Here is an 18,012-nt window from a genome sequence, read left to right on the forward strand (position 1 = left end):
ACGGAACTGGAAACAGCGACGTGTTTGCTCAGCAACTAATCAGGGACAATTTAAAAACAGCCATAACATACCATACATGCTGTCTAATCCAAAAATTAAAAAAAAACAAACAAACAAAAAAAAAAACCAAAACAAACCAAAACAAACCAAAAAAAAAAAAACCAAAACAAAAAAAAACCCAACATACACAACATGTAAATTATTGCACAAGAGAAAGGCTCAAAGTTTGCGTAAAATGCAATAGTATTGCCCCGATACAGATCATGCATTCAAACGGTGAGAACAAAAAGAAAATAAACAGGGTGTGCTGGTGACAAGCACTTTCCGAATATCCTTAGCTTCCATGATTTCCATCACAAGGGACTAGAAAACCTCTACGGGGATGCGGGATGGGGAAGGGATGGGGGTGGATGCGGGGGAGGGGGGGAGTACGAATATACCTCTATTCAGTTTTTATCTCGTTATTCAAGACTCGATCACTGTGCCATTTTTTCATGTGTTTCTCCAGGGTACTGTACACGCTAAAAGGCATCTTACAAATCTCGCATTTGTAAACGTCCTTTCCCACCTGCCCGTGTGTTTTCATGTGCCGGGTGAGCTTGCTACTCTGGGCGCAGGCGTAGTTGCAAAGCTCACACTTATACGGCCTCTCGCCCGTGTGGCTCCGTCTGTGGACGGTGAGATTACTACAGTTCTTGAAGACCTTCCCACAGTACTCACAAGTGTCGCTGCGTCTGCCCTCTTTTGAGCTGGGCCTGCCAGGGCCCGGGCCACTAATATGGGGGGTGCTCCCTCCGCTTCCCGTGCCGCTGCGGCCTGAGATCCCTCCGTCCAGCTCGCCCGGCGGCGTGGAGAAGCGCAGGCTGCCGTTCTCCGAGGAGTGCTCGGAGGAGGAGGCGAAGGGCGATTGTCGGGAGTCGCCGAAGCTGAGGAAGGGGTCCTTCAGCTGCCGGGAGGCGGCGTAGCCCGCCAGCCACTGGGAGTAAACGTTCTCGGTGTTGGGCATGGCGGCGGCCGGCAGGTCGAACTCCTTCTCCAGCTTGATGCGTTTGGAGAAGGGGCTCAGGGAGCTGGGGCTACCCAGCAGCAGCTTTTTGGACAGGCCTCCCGAGGCGGACTCCCCCGGGGAGCAGCCCCGGCCGTTGACCGCCCCCTCGTCGATGCGGTCAGACTCGCCGGCCACCGAGTCTTCGTCGCAAGTGTCCCTGTGCGCCTCGGGCTCGGGGAGGTGGCCCCGCTTGTGTTTCTCCCCCAGGACCTGGTGGAAGGCCTCGCTGAAGTGCTGCATGGAGCTCAGGACCATGCCCTGCATGACGTCCGGCATCGACCGGCCCTCCTCGCCGGCCCGCGAGTTGTTCTCGTGGTGGCGGGCCGCCTCCAGGCTCATCCCGAAGCCGTAGTCCGGCCTGTCGCTCTCGTTCAAGTCCTCCTCCTCTTCCTCCTCCTCCTCCTCCTCCTCCTCCTCCTCTTCCTCCTCTTCCTCGTCCCCGTTCTCGGGGATCATGTTGGGGTCGTTCTCGCTCTTGAACTTGGCCACCACGGACTTGAGGGCGCTGCTGGCGCTGCCCACCAGGTCGCTGGTGCCCGGCTCAGGGGAGCTGGCGGTGGAGAGCCCGTCATCCGACTTCACCGTCATGGGGGAGGACTTGTGCATGTGGGTCTTCATGTGGCGCTTCAGCTTGCTGGCCTGCGTGCAGGCGTGGTCGCAGAGGTTGCACTTGTAGGGCTTCTCCCCGGTGTGGCTCCGGCGGTGGACCACCAGGTTGCTCTGAAACTTGAAGGTCTTCCCGCAGAACTCGCAGGACTTGGACTTCATGGGCGGCTGGGAGGGAGGAGGAGCGGACTGCAGAGGAGGAAGGGGTGGCGTGGCCAGGAACGGGGGCTTGCTGCCGGGCTGGAAGGGCTGCAGCAACCTTTGCATAGGGCTGGGCCGGCTCGGGGACAAGGGCGGGCTGGAGGTGTTGCCGGCCAGCTCCCGCAGCCTCCGGGAGAAATCCATAGCGGGGGGCTCCATCGCCATGGGGTTCAGTCGCAGCACCCTGTCAAAGGCACTAGGGTGATGGGTGGCCAGAGCCATTTCTTCCGCACCCAGGCGCTCAATGCGATGCGGATCCAAATGGTGCCTCGGGGGAGGGCTAAAGAGGGGCGGCGTGGGTGGGAAACGCCCTTCTCCCAGCCCCGACGCCTCCCTCGAGACCGAGCCGGGTATTCTGAGCAGGTTAAAAGGGTTATTGTCTGCAATGTGAATCCCGTGGAGAGGTGGCTGGGAAGGGCACTCTGCACCTAGTCCTGTTGGGATACCAACCCGTGGCGTCAGGGGGCTGCCGTGCTCGCTTTCTAGGTAGATCCGTAAGCCGTGCGTGTTCTGTGCGTGCTGCAAGAGGAACCAGGCGCTGTTGAAAGGCTGTTTACAAGTCGTACACGTGTAGCTGCTGGGCTCGTCTTTACCTGAAAAATAACACAACAAGCAGCGTCAATCTCCGGCCGTCCACCGGCGGGCGAGAGCTCGCCTCCCTGCCTAAGCTCCTCTCCTCCAGGATGCCCAGCTGGGAGCTGGGGAAGGGACGTCCCAGCTCAGGCGCAGGCAGGGGACGGGGGACGGGAGGAGGCGAGGGGCGCGACGGGGAGGTCCAAACCCACCCGAAGCGCACCCACCTCCTCCCAACAGCCCCAGCCCCGGGTTCAAAACCGAACCCCAGCAGGTAACAGCAGCAAAAAAAGCTATGAAAAAAATAGAGGTGTTAAAGTCAATCGATGCCAGCTACAACTCGGCAGACTTTATGCTGCAAGAGGCTGCTAATATTTAAACTGGGGAGTAAATAAATAAATAGATAAGTAAATATAAAACAAATAAATCCCCTTCTGCAAAGCACTCCAGAAAACCGCATACATTGGTTCAAAGCAGCAACCCAAAGCTTCACGACTGCTAGCAAGCTGGGCATCATCACTTTGTAGCTCTGGGGGAAAAAAAAAGTAAAAAAGGGGGGAAAAAAATTAAATAAAATAGAGCATGGGACAGGGAGAGGGGAAGGCAGAGAGAGCGGCAGCTCCGCCAGGGAAAGAGCTGGAGGGTGGCCAGGAGGCCTGGCCGAGCGCCCTGCTGGAGCCGCATTATTTCTCTCGCACTGAAAAGAAGCTGAGGATGGTAAATGCCACTTTGGCAAGTAGCGAGCTAACTCTATTTCATGATAATTTATTTTTGGAGATAACACGGACATTATAAAAGAGCAACCAACTAATAAATAACTAAACAAAAAGCCGGCTAATAATGACAGCAGAAAGCAGCCCCTTCTAATATATGTCAAAACAAGGGGGATGAATAACTTTTTGAGGGCTGCCCACGAGGAGAGTGGCATGAGATATGGTGAAGGTGAGTGCACTTTTATCAATTACTGTAATTTTGCAAATAATTCACTCCCACCACCCTATGGATGTTTTTTACTAAATGCTGGTAAACCGAAACTGGAGCTAAGAGGAGGATAAAAATTCATTTCCAGCCCTGCCCAGCAGTTCTCACAGAGCGGCTGTTTAGTGGTATTTTAAAAAATAAACACAAACTTGAGGTTTGCTGAGGAATAAACCAAGAGCCCTCCAAGGACATCAGTGCTTGGGGTGGATACCTGCCTGCACCACGTACTCCTGCCCTGACCCAGCATTTACATTACGAGGCATCTGCTCCATAGGCACCACTTCTGGGTAAACCTCTTTACGTGCTGCACTGAGAGCTGCCCCCGTTAGGTTTCCCCTATTTGCCTAATATGAAGAAAAGGAAAACAAAAAACAAATGAGGCAGATTTGGAAAGAAAACATCACTTTATCTGTGCCCATCTTGTTTCCCATCTCACTTGGGAGGAAGGGAAGAAAGGCTTCATATGGGCATTTTCATTATCTGGTGAGCTGAATGATGATTTGGGGGGCAGACAGCCCGCAGCACCAGCTGTAGTGCCCCGGCGCAGCTTTCATCCCTGCCTCCTGGCTCTGCAGTTATTCTATGTTTGGCCTGAAAAGCTGAATCAGGTGAGTAAAAAGAGACTCGACTGTCTACAGCAGGCATTTAACACTTTAATCACTTTAAAAGCCCTTGGAATAATATTTAATGTTTCATCCTGAAGCCAGCGTCAGAATAAAATGCATTGCGGTGTTTAGTATGTGCCAGACGTGCAAGCACAGATAAATACTTAAATCTGCTGAAATTAGAGGGAAATTCAATTGGACTTTCACATTCCTATGCTCATATGTGAGCTCGGAAAAAAATCTTAAATGGGAAAATTTCATCTTGCTTCACCATAATGAAGTGGAAGTTTTTAACACCACAGTAGGAGCTAACAATGTAACGCTACCTTGCCTCTCTACCTTATAGATCAGGTCAGAGAAAATAGCATTTTATCTTATAATGAGGACACAACATCGAGCGTTCGCTACTGCATTTTAGTATTCCCATCAACTAGATATTCTAGATCATAAGGGCAGCTCGTGTAATCATAATGTCAATGAGAAGGGCTGTTACGACTGAGACTAAAGATTACATGGAAAAAGCTGCTTTGAAACTGGTAATTATTACCAGTCCACTAATAGCAAATGATGCATTACAGTTTCACCGTATAATCTGTATTTCACTCAGCTCCTGCCAGTACGGCCTTATTACATTACGGCACTCACAAATTCTAAATTCCAAAACTACAGTCATCAATAAATGTGTTACTTGCCATAATTTGCGAAATTACTTTGTTCATAACATCTTCGACTGTTATAAAGACTGGAATTGATTTCCTGCGTGGCAAAATTAGGGCTACATTGATTTAGTGGAGTGTAAAATGTAGTATTATTCTTCATTTGCTTGCCTGAAAAACAAGTTTTCAATTCACCGTCCGCGTTTGGTAATCAAGATAATAATTTAAATTTAAAATCATATTTATGTACAAAACTTCCCTAAACAACCCACCATTTTCAAGGGAGCAACGTAAACCCAAACAATAAAACAAAGCAGCGAAACAGTTAAAATCCACCAGCCATTTGCCTCCACCTCCTGCTTTGAAGAGACACGATTTCTAATTTGTCTATTAGTGCTTGATTAATTATGAAGGCTATTGACTGACCATATCACCACCTAGAGATACGTTCCAGTCTGATGCAGCCTTGCCAAACTGCAAGAATTATGGCACTAATCCACGCGTCGCCTGCCAGCAGCGAGACGGGTCCTTAGACCGCCGCAGCAACCGCTGGTTTTGGAAGGGACTCGTCTTTCCTTCCTCCTGTCCCACCACCATGCTTTTTGGTACAGCGTTCGGGTCCCCCCAAAAGCCAGATGGGATTGTAGGACCTGAAGGCTGTGCGTCCACTGATGTCTTCTAGCTATGGGCCAGCCTCTACGTCCACGCAGGCTTCCCAGCTAATGCATCTGGGCAAGACCACGGTCAAGCGAGGAAAGCACAGCAGGGAGATATGTAGTAGCCGGTGCTGGCCAAGGACAGAGGGGGAGAAGGTCCCAAGGTGTAGCGTTCGCTACATATCAAGGTGCCACGCTTAGATCACTGGTCAGCCCGGACCAGGGAAAGAGACAGATAACACACACAGTGTGAGCGCCAACTTCCACCTTTTATTGCGCAGTTAATTCCTTTTATACTAACAAGGGGAGGCGGGATTACAGGTACATCACAAGGCTGCGACTAACCCTCTAACTTTCCGTGACAACGCGAGATCTTCCGAACGCCGAACCCTACACCAAGGGGCTCTTCGTGCCTCATCATCCACCAGGGCAATGTGACGGGATGCGTTATCCAAAGCAGCATTGCAACACCATTGGGCCTTTCCATTGATTTCCAAGAGGCTAGCAGGAATCCCCCAGATCGAGCTGTAAAGCAGGTCACCACTGAACCAGCCCTCTTCAGCCAACAGCAGCGGGACTGGAGCTCACATCCTCTGCTGCTTCGCATCAAGGAATTTAAAGTTGAAAGGGACCACCAGCTCTCACTCTCTGACCTTCCCTGCAATATGTGTCGCTCAGTTGTCCTGCGCCGTGACCAACACAATGTCTTTGGGTAAAGCGTGGCCTCCTCCAGCCCCACAAACCGTCTTTAGGGCAAAGCACAAAACCCCAGTGAAAACCATTCAAACGAGCTCAGAAGACAAGGAGAGCACCCACTGCTTGCCACCACAGTCAGTTCCCACAGCTAACCACAGATGGTTACTGGGGTCCACCTGAATTTCTCTGGCTCCAGTCTCTACCCATTCTCTTTTTCTGTTGAGGTTTTTTTTTTTTTGGTCAATACACCGAAAAGCCCTTTGGTACACAACGTGCCCTCCCATGCATGCCAAGGGTACTTGTGCACCCAGAAATCAACGCACACTTCAAAATCTAGTTATTTTTCCATCCTGAAGCCACTCCTTCATTCTCCTCCACTATTCAAGGACCAGCCTAGCCCTTCTCACCCCGGCATCATGCTGGGAAGGAGTTGGTTTTCCTCTAAGCCTCCCACAGAGCTGCTGCCTTCTGGGGTACCGCACCCCAGCTCTGTAAGCACGGCCCCAATTCCGCTCTTTTAGCCAGGGACCACGGCAGGCTGCACCCAACCGTGCTCTCAACACACCCTGCTCGACAGTCTTTACAGACCACCCCCATAAACCCATCCCTGTTGCTCTTCACCCATCCACCTGCCTTTGCTTTATCCACAAAGTTAATCAGCTGCAATTGCATGTTCATTTCTAAAACACCAACGAAGTGCCAACCACCACCGTGGCTCCCACCGGTCCCTGCTGACCTCTCCCATCCACTGATGCTTCTCCAGCTAAGCCCCCACACTCCCAAATCCCTTGGCCGGCTCTGAATCGCCTGTGCTAGTGATACCACGCAGTGCTCGGTCTCCCTATACACAATGTCACACAGTACCGCGTCCAATGCCTTACAGAGTCTATTTCATCTACATTTATCAACAGAAGTTGTCATCTGGAAGAATGAAATCAGGTTTATTTGACAAGATCTATATTCCATAAATCTAAGTTGAGTGGCATGAATTATATTTCTATCCTTTAATTCTTTATCAATTGAATCTTATATTGGCTCTTCAATTATTTTGCCCAGAAGAGATAAGCAAAGTGTTGCCAACTCTCCCATGGTTACCCTGACCGGGTCTTGACGGCATTTTCCCAGTCCGTAAGCTTTATTAAAAACCAGCATCACATGTCAACTCTTTAGGGATTCTTGGGTGCAAGTTGTCAGGGCCTTTTCATTTAAAAATATTTATCTCCATTGGACCTTGTATAAAATCCTCCTTGGCTACTAATGAGATAGAAAAAACATCATCGCCCACCTATGATACAGAAACATAACACTGCTGCTTTCCAGGTCTACAGCAGCAATATTTATTAAAAATTTCCACCTTACTGCTTCTACCATCCATCACTTCCAGGGTTTCTCTTTTCTCCAGGACCCTCAGAATCTCTCCTCTTTTCCCCATCCATGCCAGGCACGAGTTTTCCTCCACAACTTCCGCTCCCCTGACCAGTTCTCTACCCATCATGGTTTCTCACTGCAATTGATTGCTATCTATTTTCCATTTTTTAAATTGTCATGTATTGATTTTTTTTAATATCTAATTGCTGTTCTCATCTCACCACTTAAGTGGGGTTTGGATTTGGGCCAAAGTTGCCCTCTCCTTCCTGGACAGCTCATCAACTCTTTACAAATAGCTTCCAATTACCATTCGCATTTTTGCATGTACATTTTTCCTCCCAGTCAATTTTACTGCTCATTTTCTTCATATTTGGGAAATTACCCCTTTAGGAGAATTACATGGGGATACCACGTACCAAAGACAAACGTGGGGCCAATATGAAACCTGACTGGTCTAACACAGTGAAGCTTCACCCACCGTTATGTATTTATTCCTTTTCTACATCCTGGCCAGCGAAGGACTAGTGACAGGGCACAGCATTTCACAAATGTTTAGTGTTTCTCAAGTTATTGGCTCCTGCCTAAAAAAAAAGCAGCAGAACAGCTCTTGCCTGCCCTGCCCCCGAAAGAAGTGATTTAACCAGTGACACACGAGTGACAGATTTAGCTTCTGATCCGAAAAATGTTAACAAATGAGTGGGATGGATATTGGCATTTGAGTGCCTTTAAGGGCAGTTGGCACAATTACTCAGTAAGAATGAAGAGACGGCTGCTTTGAGCATTAAGGGGCTTTTTTAATATATAAAAAAAAAAAAAAGCTGGCTTTTCTGTACTGTGCTCACAGATACACCCGGCACGCTCAAAGTCCGAGTCGAAGCATGCCAACATCTCCAGGCACAACAGAGCTGACTCTGAGCGAGACCCACAGCCATGTCCACCAGCAGCAAAGCCAGACAAGATGCTGGGGAGAAGACCAGCTGGGAGGTGAAGCTGTCAGCTAGATGCCACTGCTGGGGGGGAGGGCTAGCGGAGGGGGGAATGTTTTCTGGAGCTAGGCATGCAAGTTCAGGCATTGCCAAGTGAGTAATGGAATAATCTGCATGCATGTGCCAATGTGCTTTGGAGGAGCTTCCCTCGTTTCTCCAAAGTCAGGGCTGGATCCAGGAAAGCTGCTCACCGCACACACCAGTGCTTTACGGAAGAGCAACGCTGAAACGCTATGTGCAGCATCCTCTCGGTGCCCCTATCCGAAACAGGCAGCCCACAGCACAGGATGTTGGTTGGGAAGGACCACCAGATTAAGGAGTGAGATACTAACGTAACACATATTTTACCACAGGGCATCGTACGGGCTGCACACAAACACGCAGTATTAGAGACAGCCCAGTGTTTTCACAAACAAAACGGCGGCATAAGCAGTGACTGTGTACGTGCCAATGGTGTTCACAAGGATTTCGTTCACAGCTGCAGATTTACTTCCTCAGAGAAATCCCTGTGCCAGAGAAATCTCTGAGCAGACCAGGAACTGGCCCTCGCTGCCCCAGTGGTCCAGCCCTTGTTCTCGGCAGCTTCTCTCCACAAGCCAGCACCACCAGCCTTAGCGGCTTAGCTCCTGCGTTCTCCCTTCACCTTCCCCAAAAAATCCACAAGTGTAAGCAAAGCCAAGGTGTCTTTACCGGACTACCTGCACTTACAGGGCACATATATACTTTTTGCTATCAAACTGCAGAGAACAAAAGTTAAAAGCAACTCAAACACTTGCAACCTGCAGTAAGCATCCCCCTGTCTTCTGCTTGCCACCAAACAATTATCGGAGGAACAGCCTGAGCCAAACCCAGGAACTTCTTTATTCAGCTTTAATGTCAACTGACTGCTTGATTTTTGGACTGATAAATTTGGAGTTGTTATGGTATTTAAAGGGGGGAAGAAAAAAAATGGAGTTAATTGTTACCACTTGTACTTGATTCAGTTCTTCTCCATCTGGCTTGTCAAATATATCTTTTTTTCCCTCTCTCTCTTCTGGAAATCCGTACTGTTGAAATTCCTTTCAATTGAAAACTAGAGAAGCGAAACAGTTGGGACACAGGAAGCTTCACAGGGCTGGGAGATAAGTGGGTCCACTCCACGCCTGCAGCAGCCCACTTCTCCCTTGGTAAGAAATAGCTGCTTTGTCGTGACTCACCTTTTCCTGGTAGTCAGTAGCATCAGTTTAGATGGGAAACTGTAACTGTCCAAACATATTTTTTCCTTCTTGCACTAGTTCTTCCTCCCCATTCTCCAGATTGCAAAAGGTGCGTTATTAACCTGGTCCATCATTAACCAGTTATAAGCAGTCGTTAGCACTGTTAGCATCAGCATTGTCACTGTTGTTGTCATAATAATTATAATAATAATAAATAACAGCAGTAGCTGCATTTATGTACAACCGGGTAGTTTCTCTCTAATCTTTTCTATCACTAGATGAACTGGATTCAGAAACACTGAAAAAGGAAAATGTCCCCCAAACTCTCTAGGAAGTGATGCAGCATTGCTTGTGAAATAAGAAGCACCATTGTTGTTGTGCATTTGAAAAATAAAATCCTGCAAATCAAGTACACGCTGTTTATGAACAGGCCTGATGGCAGGTCCTGGGACCAGCTTAGTTGTGAAAATGTCAAAAATCTAGAAGGTGTTTTGCTTTGTGGGACCCCCAGCACCCCATTTGCCATCTTTAACAGCCTTTCCTTATCTATGACTTATTGATAAAAGACTTATTGATATTCCTGAAAATAATTATTTTTCCTGCAAATTCAAACTCCCAGAAATCATTTTAATAAAACTGGAAAAATATTTTCTAAATCAAGTATCAACAATGCTGTTTTTTTGTAACACCTCCTTTTAAAAGCCCATCTTCTAAACAAGAACCAGGACAAAATGCTAACGCCATGACCCAAACTTCAAAAAGAAACCCAAGCAACAGCAATAATAGAAACAAAGCTAGAGCTGACATTGCCTTGCCATTTAAAGATTTCGACCAGAGCTAGGAACTCCAGGAATTCACCTTTTTCTCCCAAAGCCAAATTTTCATTGGGTTTTGCAGCACTGCTCAGATTTCCACAAAACAGAAGGGTTTGAGGCCTGACAAAAGAGCAAGTGGGAAGGGATGGAAACAGGCAGGCTAGTTCCTCCCTACAGAAAAGCAACATGCAGCATTCTCGGTGGGAGACACAGGCGGGAGTGGGGAGGGCTCCATCCACTGCCCGACGGCTGGGCTTCTCATAACCCTGGGGAACATCTGGCCCTTGCAGGAGATGTGCAGACTTCATGGATGACCATTTTGGTTGTAGCTTCAACATATCTTGTGTATTTACTCATTCTTCTAAGCAGAACCAAATCCATAACACCTAGATTCCCCCTCCCACAAAAAATATTTAATTAACAGCAAGCAACAGAACGCATGGCTTGCTGGAGCCTTGGTGGAGAGGTGCAGGGTGCTCGGGTCCTGCCGGAGCACGCCAGCACTGCCAGGCGTACCGGCCTGACCTCAACGTCTGTCACCATTTTCAAGGCGATTACAACTTGGCCACCAAGAAAACCTGCTTCAAGCTCCAACTTGGCAAGTAAGGTATCAGGCTGCGACGGATTTTGTGCTTTTTTAAAACTTAAGGGGGGTGGAAATCTGTCGCGTCTTGATTAGCAAGGAACAGAAGAAACCTGCCATCGGAAAATAACGCTGTGCTTGAAATTCAGCTTTGAATGAAGTTTTAAAAAGAAACCCCTCAAGCAAAGAAGACCTGATCATGCACACGTAAGCACCCTATACGCTAACGCTACGGGATGGAGAAATACAGGTGATGCAGACTGCAGCATCACATGGGTAGTAGCTCCATTAACTTCAAACACCGGCGGCAGGACCTAAAGGGCGAACTACACGGTGTTGTCAGCCCTGTAGGAGGAACTCCTCACTGATACCATCTCATTTCTCTAAAAATATCATTAGCGAAGTAACCAACATCCCAGACGCGCAGGCCTCCCCGCCTGCCTCTTCCAGACTGCCTCTGGCGAGCGCAGGCATGGGGATTGTAAATGTAAATGATTGTAAATGTCATCGCTGGGATGACACCTGGTAAAACAGCTCCTCTGGACCTACCTGGCACCAGGAGTGTCCCCTGCTGGAAGGTCCACCTGGGCTGTGGACCCACCAAGGATCAAAATTCATCTAAGCCCTGCCCCAAAAAGAGCATCAAAGCCCTTCCAAAGCCTAACCTGACTATCCAGCAAACGATACCCTGCTCCAATGGTCTGTAATTATGCATTTACCCAGTGGCTACTGGGGACAACCAAGTCAATAATTCACTTTTTAAATGCCGTGTTGTAATTATACAGCTACAGAGAGCTTCCAAATCATTTCATTCACTCTCATACACCTACGTGATGAATTGTTTCCTTTTCTACTGTTTTCTCCCCGGCCAGCAGCATCTGAAGAAAAGGCAGAGCGCACTTCAAAAGTTTCTTGCAAAGGAAGGAAAGGACATGCTCTAGCATTACATCTCAGGTCATCCCTGCCGGCGTGGGGTGAGACACAGCACGACACTCCTGAGCCCTGGCAGATGCTGGCAGTGGGGCATTTCTCCTGGCTGGTATTGCATCTTCAGCACCACTCACCATTGCAGCCAGCACCCGGCACGGATGAATGTGCATCATGGACGCTGCTCTGCGATGCACATTGTACACGAACGTATCTCTTACATATAGAGACTCTCAGAATCAATGCCAGGATGCTGCTTTCCTGAGAAGAGCCGCTAATGCTTGGTGACCTGATTAGCGCTGCGGGACCTCACTGGAGGACGCGGCGGCTCTACCGCACGGGGTACTTGTGGAGAGATTGAAGCAAGCTAGCATTTTGAAACAGCTGTGAGCCCTCTCTCAGGGAGAACGGAGGGCGCTGGCACCTTCCCACCACTGCTCACCAGCCAGCAGGCTGCCGCCGGGGCACTGCCGGGCCATCGACTCTCCTCATCACCTATGGCTTTGCTTTATTTTTGCTGCATTTTGCATATTGACATCTCTGTCTGACATACCTGGCTTCGTAGAGCACATGTGTTTAAACCATCGCCTTGCAGAGATGTGGTGGTCCCTGCCAGCCCACCTGGGTCAGGCACTGCCAAGGTCCCCTTCCCCATCCCACAGCACCCCTGCTCCCACCAGTGCCTCGGGCAGTGCACCAGTTTAGCCAAAAAGCCCCAGCCCTTAGCCAGGGGCCTTTAGAGCCTTATTCCACCTTTTTCTTCCCAAAATGGATCCTCTCCAGACTCTCCTCTTTCCCAGCCTTCCCCTTTGGCTCGCTTTCCTCTCCCTTTCAAATTAATGATATTTAGCCAGCAGCAAACCATCCTGACAAAGTGGGTCAGGGGAACTGCAGGTCCCCCCAAACAACACCTCCGCCTGCAAATCATCTGCCAGGAAGGCAAAGGTTTATTCTGTCCCTGAGCAAGTTCAATGTCACCATGGAGTTGCAAGCACAGCAAGTGCTGAACCAGATCCTACGACGTTTAGTTTCATAACGTGCACAAGCGAGTATTAGTAGAATCGATAATACATATATTTTCCCCTCCCTGCTTTGCAAATAGGACCAAAAGGTGTCGTAAAGTTGTCCACTCTCCTCCGGTTTATTCTGTCTCCTCTCCATCGTTGAGATATCCTTGAAGTTGAAAATGATATAATACTCCAAATATCTGGAGTTTGGAGGATGTAAGACTTGCAAGAATTGCTACAGTTTTATTGCGTTCTCGGGGCACAGAGAGTATTTACCATACATACATCAAGTCAAGGAATGCAAAAAGGGCATACGAAAATTTGGCGCTTCGAGCTCAGGAGTTTAAATTCCCAGAAAGGCAGATAAAGAGTAGATTTTCTTATTTATAGATTTGCAGATGAAATCCAACAACAACAGCCTCCTCCCCCCCCTCCAAAAAAAGACCTCCTTCCTTTATGTCAGTAAGGCTGATTCAATTTCCAGGCTTGCAAGGTCTCCTCTCACCGAGTATTACCCGACCCCAATAACACGCACTGTTCCAAGGTTAAGATCTGTTTCCTTACAATAATGCAGAAAGCTGTTGTTTCAGTCGTGGCTGCAGAATTCAGCTTTGAAGGACAGGTTAGTACCACACTACATTTAACTGGATTCAGTTCATCTGATTATACAGTGCCTTGCTTTCTGGAATATGTAATCATCTCTTTCTGATGACATTTTAAATATCCAACTAGACAAATAATTGCAGCAATAATTGATAGCTGAGTCAAGCTGGAAGATTATTGATTGGCACAGTACCCACTGAAACAAATGTTCATCTTTCAAACATTACAGTGAGGATGCTTAAATCTAACTTTTGCTGATAAATGATAAAAATTTGATTTACTGATAAAACCACCAGAATAGAATATGCACTTCAGGATTTGATTACCTGGTGAAATTTTTCGAAGAAAAATTAGGCATCAGGATTTATATTCTATTTCACGTGAGTAATTGCCAAGATATGGATAAGCAGTTGAACATAAACACACCGGCGAAGTCTTACAGAGTTGCTGATTAACTCTCTACCTTCCTGAATGGAATTTATCTGTTCCTAATCACCTCTTACGTAGGAGTTTATCCTGCCGCCTTCCCACGGATGCCTCACGTGGGTCTCATTACTGGCAACAGGAGTTACACGTCGGTAAAGATCCCCCCATCGTTTTCCCAGCACCTCGAAGCACTCAGTTTAAGTGTGCATATTCTTACTCCACTATGAAGGCAGCCGAAATGAGGGTTTGATCTCATTTGCCATGGTGTACATCAGCAGCGCCAGTGCCCAAATCTGCGATGCTGCATAAAAGCAGCAGGAGGGAGGTCAAGATAGGTGCATTTGCAAACTGCATTCGCTGTCTTAAAGGGAGGAGGTTTAAAGCTGAAATAAAACCACTTCTCAGCTCTTATTACACAGGGGTCCATTTAAACAAGGGATTCCTTCTAATTACAAAATTCTGGACCCCACAGTACATCGGGGGAGAGAAAGGGGGAATTTCTGAAACTTACTGATTAGAAAGCAGAGCGAGCGGCCACGGCAGAGGATCGCGTGCGGGGAAAGGCAAGCGATGAGCTGCCTAGTTAGGGCAGAGGAGCCATTGCAAGGCAGAAGCCTGAAATTAAGGAAAAGGTCCAGAATATTTGAGCAGGGAACAAAGAGCAAAAATTCCAGAGTAAGAGATGAAAAATGCACTGAAACGTTTTGAAATGGAGCCATTAGGAGCTGATTGAGTCTCGGAGCTACTGTTAAAAATCAGCCGCTTGTTAGATGCGGCGATCAGCTGAGCCCTGACACTTAAGGCATATGAGGGGGCTTGTTGAGGGGCTTCGCTCTAATTTAGAGATCCTCAGTTAATTAGAAAGCCCTCAGATTTTCTGCAAATGCGGGTGGCCATCGACAGCTCGTGCTTTTGATGCTTTCTGGGTGACAGCTGCCGGACTGACCTTCCTGGTGATGGCAGGGCTGCCCAGACCCTCGCCACGTCGGGGAATTCAATCACCGCCAGTGCCGGCGCAAAGTTACAAGTAAGGTTACTCCGCTCCTACAGGCCGTTTCCTCCTCTGAAACAAACCCTGATGAAACCTGCATTTGCTTAATGCTATAAATAGCTCCAGCTTTGAATTGTTATTATTTTTACCCCCTGCCAAGTGGATGTCACAGCCAGCCCGGGACTTTGGGGTGGGATTTTTTCGAAGGTGGTGCCAGCAGAGGTTGGGAGAAGTGCTTTACGGGGACCGACCTGCTCAGGTCGGACCCACGGCCACGACTGGGTCGTGGAGGAGAGAAACCTCCCTTTGAGATGTTCGTTTCCCTGATACCTACAGCAGGTAGCAGTGGCTGCAGGGGACGGAGCCCCTCTCCAGAGGACGGCACTCCCTGAGCACCCAGCATGCCCCATCCCACGGGGATGCCTTTCCCAGCTGCAAAGCGAGGTCTGTTGATGCTCTCCAAGTAGAACCCAGTGATAATAAGTAATGCAGGGCAAATACTAACAACACATGCAACCACTGAACAAAACGAGGCTTGTTTGGAAATGCAAGGAAACGAGTGGAAGTTACAGTGACAACCCAAAGGCAAGACGACAGACCTGCAGTCACACAGGGAGTCAGCGGCAGACACTAGAAAATTAACTCTCAGGAACAGTCTAGCATTGGCAGGGAAATGAATGAGATGATCTAAGAGATATTTTCCACCTCTAATAGGATTTGATGATGATTTTGCATAGGCTTTTGTGCTAGCCTGGCTTTTGATAAAGGCATGGTGTCTCTTTTCAACCCACATGCAAGGGAGAGATTAATAAGTTGCAGACTCAGCCCACCTCGGCCATAAATGGTTCTTGTGCCTACAGGGGGAAAAAAAACCAAGCTATCACTGAAAAAAAACCCCAGTGAACTGAGTGCAGTTAGTGCTTTTACACCCAAATCTTCAGTTATTAAGAGATTTAGAAAGGAGAGAAAAATTCTCCTCCAGTATCCAAAAAAGCACCAATTTAGTACCCAGACAGGGCAGCGATGCACAAACCACAGCCAGTTTAGGAGCACTGGATTGAGACCTTTCCAGGGAGAGCGTCGCTAGGGACTGTGGGATGCAAGGGGAGATGAGACGGCTCCAGCATATCTTGCAGGTTACCTTTCCCCCATGCAGGAGAAGGGGGCAGAGCCACCGGCAGGTAAGGATGGCACTCGCTTGGGAAGACCTGGCGTGGAGACAACCTCATATCAGTGGAGGAAAAGACCAGAGGACTGGCCTCAGAGGATGGATTAAGATAGCACTGATGGTAAAGAACAAAATGGAAACAAGAGTTTTTAAGCGTACAAAACACATTGTAGAGAATCCCATCTTTTAGCAAGATAAGCATTTTCTTACAGGAAAATGCAATTAAATGTTGTAACTGCTAGCACTTAAGATTCCAGTAACAGGTAGCGATAAAAAAACCCTAACCTCACCTGATTAAGCAAATAACCTTCCGTGTAGTCTGCATGGTCATATCATGATACCTTTTCTTGGGACAAATGCCTCCTTACTCCATGGGCTCTTCCGCTGTTATTTTTCAGCAGGAAGATTTGGGGATCCAGGTCCTGCTCTTTAGCATCACTGGGACTAAACTCTGAGCCTTGCTGCTGTCTAATCCTTGCGTTGGGCCAAATGAACATGGCTGCCATTCAGAAGAGAGCCGCCCTCCTGCTCTTCATCCATGAGTCTTTCTTTTCTGGCTCGTCACCTCTTTACTTGGACAACACCTCGGAGAAGGGGGCTGGGGCCTCCATCATCTGTCTCCTTATGCTAGCAAAATCAGCCCACATATGCTGCTGTACATCCCGGTGCACAGGAGGACGCGGGGCACACTGTGACATGCCAGCAGCATCTCTACATCCACGCAGCTGGGACAACTCACCAGGAAGCCACGTGCCAGTCCCTGCTGGCATCGCTACCCTCGCTGCCAACCTACAGTCACCCACAGGGCAGCTCTGCTTTTCAGGAAAACAGGCTCACAGGGCCTAAGATGGGCAACCAGATGCATCACCACATGCCTGACCACAGACTTCTGCCTGCAGAGAGCATTTCAGGTTCAAGGCCACTGTTATTTGCACTGCAGCCAGGTCCAGCGGCTGCCACGGGGGACCAGAGCCCCTCGGAGTGCGGCACTGCACCCGGAGATAAAAAAATGACAGTTCCTGCCCCCGAGCTGGCAATTATCATCATCGCTATTATAACCTGACGAGAGGGGCTGTCAGTTTAAACAGGCTACTGCTTCGACACCAATCCTTCCCACTCCTTGGGCTTAAGAGCACTGAATATTTCAGCAGGAAAATGGCAGAAGTTGCAATCCTCCCATTTGCTGTCACATCTCGTAGCGCTTTTGAAAAACCACAGCGGCACATTCGCAGCTGGAGTAAAAGAAATTGGCCTCACGTCATTTTTTAGCAATAATACAGTAAGAGAGCAATAACGTTAAAAACAATTAACATCAAGACGTTGCACTCAATCGCCCCTTAAGGCCGAGGAGCTCAGCGTGCTTTGCAAATGGCCGTTAATGCCACGAAGGCTATATGGGGAGTGGAAGCATTGCCCGTGGTCCCGCAGGGGCATTTTTCAGCTGCTCACCTCCGGGTCCTCATGTTCTCAGGGATGGGAGCACTTTCCAACAAGCATTGGCAAGCATAGAGCTCGTACCTGCCATCTCCAGCATCTCCAACACCCAGTCTGTGCCCGACCCTCCCCGTGCTCCCCAAAAAGGGTGCTGGATGCCATGGTGATGGACGGCAGCTCCATGAAAGACGTAAAAGTCCTTGAGTCATCACTTTACCTGAACGTTTTATCAGAAAACACCCCATCCAGGGGCAGGCTGGGAGATGGCCGCATATACGGCAGGTCTGAAATTGCGATCAGCTTCACCTCGATCCTTTTCCGATGTCCTTGGCCATCCAGTTAAGATCTGACAGCATTTAAAGATGACAGTGCTTGAGGTAATGGGACAATGCCGTAACAGGATTACAGGAAATGTGAAAGAAAGGACATACGTACATAATGTCATTTAGGTAATGTCATCTATGAACAGGTTTTGCTGCAATTTTG

The 18,012-nt window shown here is 48.4% G+C and overlaps 1 protein-coding gene across 3 annotated transcripts in view; it reads right to left on the reverse strand.

The window, feature by feature from the left end:
• BCL11A (BCL11 transcription factor A) overlaps positions 1–18,012 on the reverse strand; it is a 74,892-nt gene that overhangs the window by 7,393 nt on the left and 49,487 nt on the right. The window contains exon 3 of one of the 3 annotated variants that reach the window (XM_075035396.1): positions 721–2,448. In XM_075035396.1, the coding sequence (XP_074891497.1) occupies positions 721–2,448 (1,728 nt within the window). Of the gene's footprint in view, positions 2,449–18,012 lie in introns of all 3 variants that reach the window. The other 2 variants (XM_075035395.1, XM_075035394.1) reach the window with 2 other exon arrangements.

Source organism: Buteo buteo, chromosome 9 (assembly GCF_964188355.1).
Source record: "Buteo buteo chromosome 9, bButBut1.hap1.1, whole genome shotgun sequence".
In the NCBI taxonomy this organism is placed as follows: domain Eukaryota; kingdom Metazoa; phylum Chordata; class Aves; order Accipitriformes; family Accipitridae; genus Buteo; species Buteo buteo.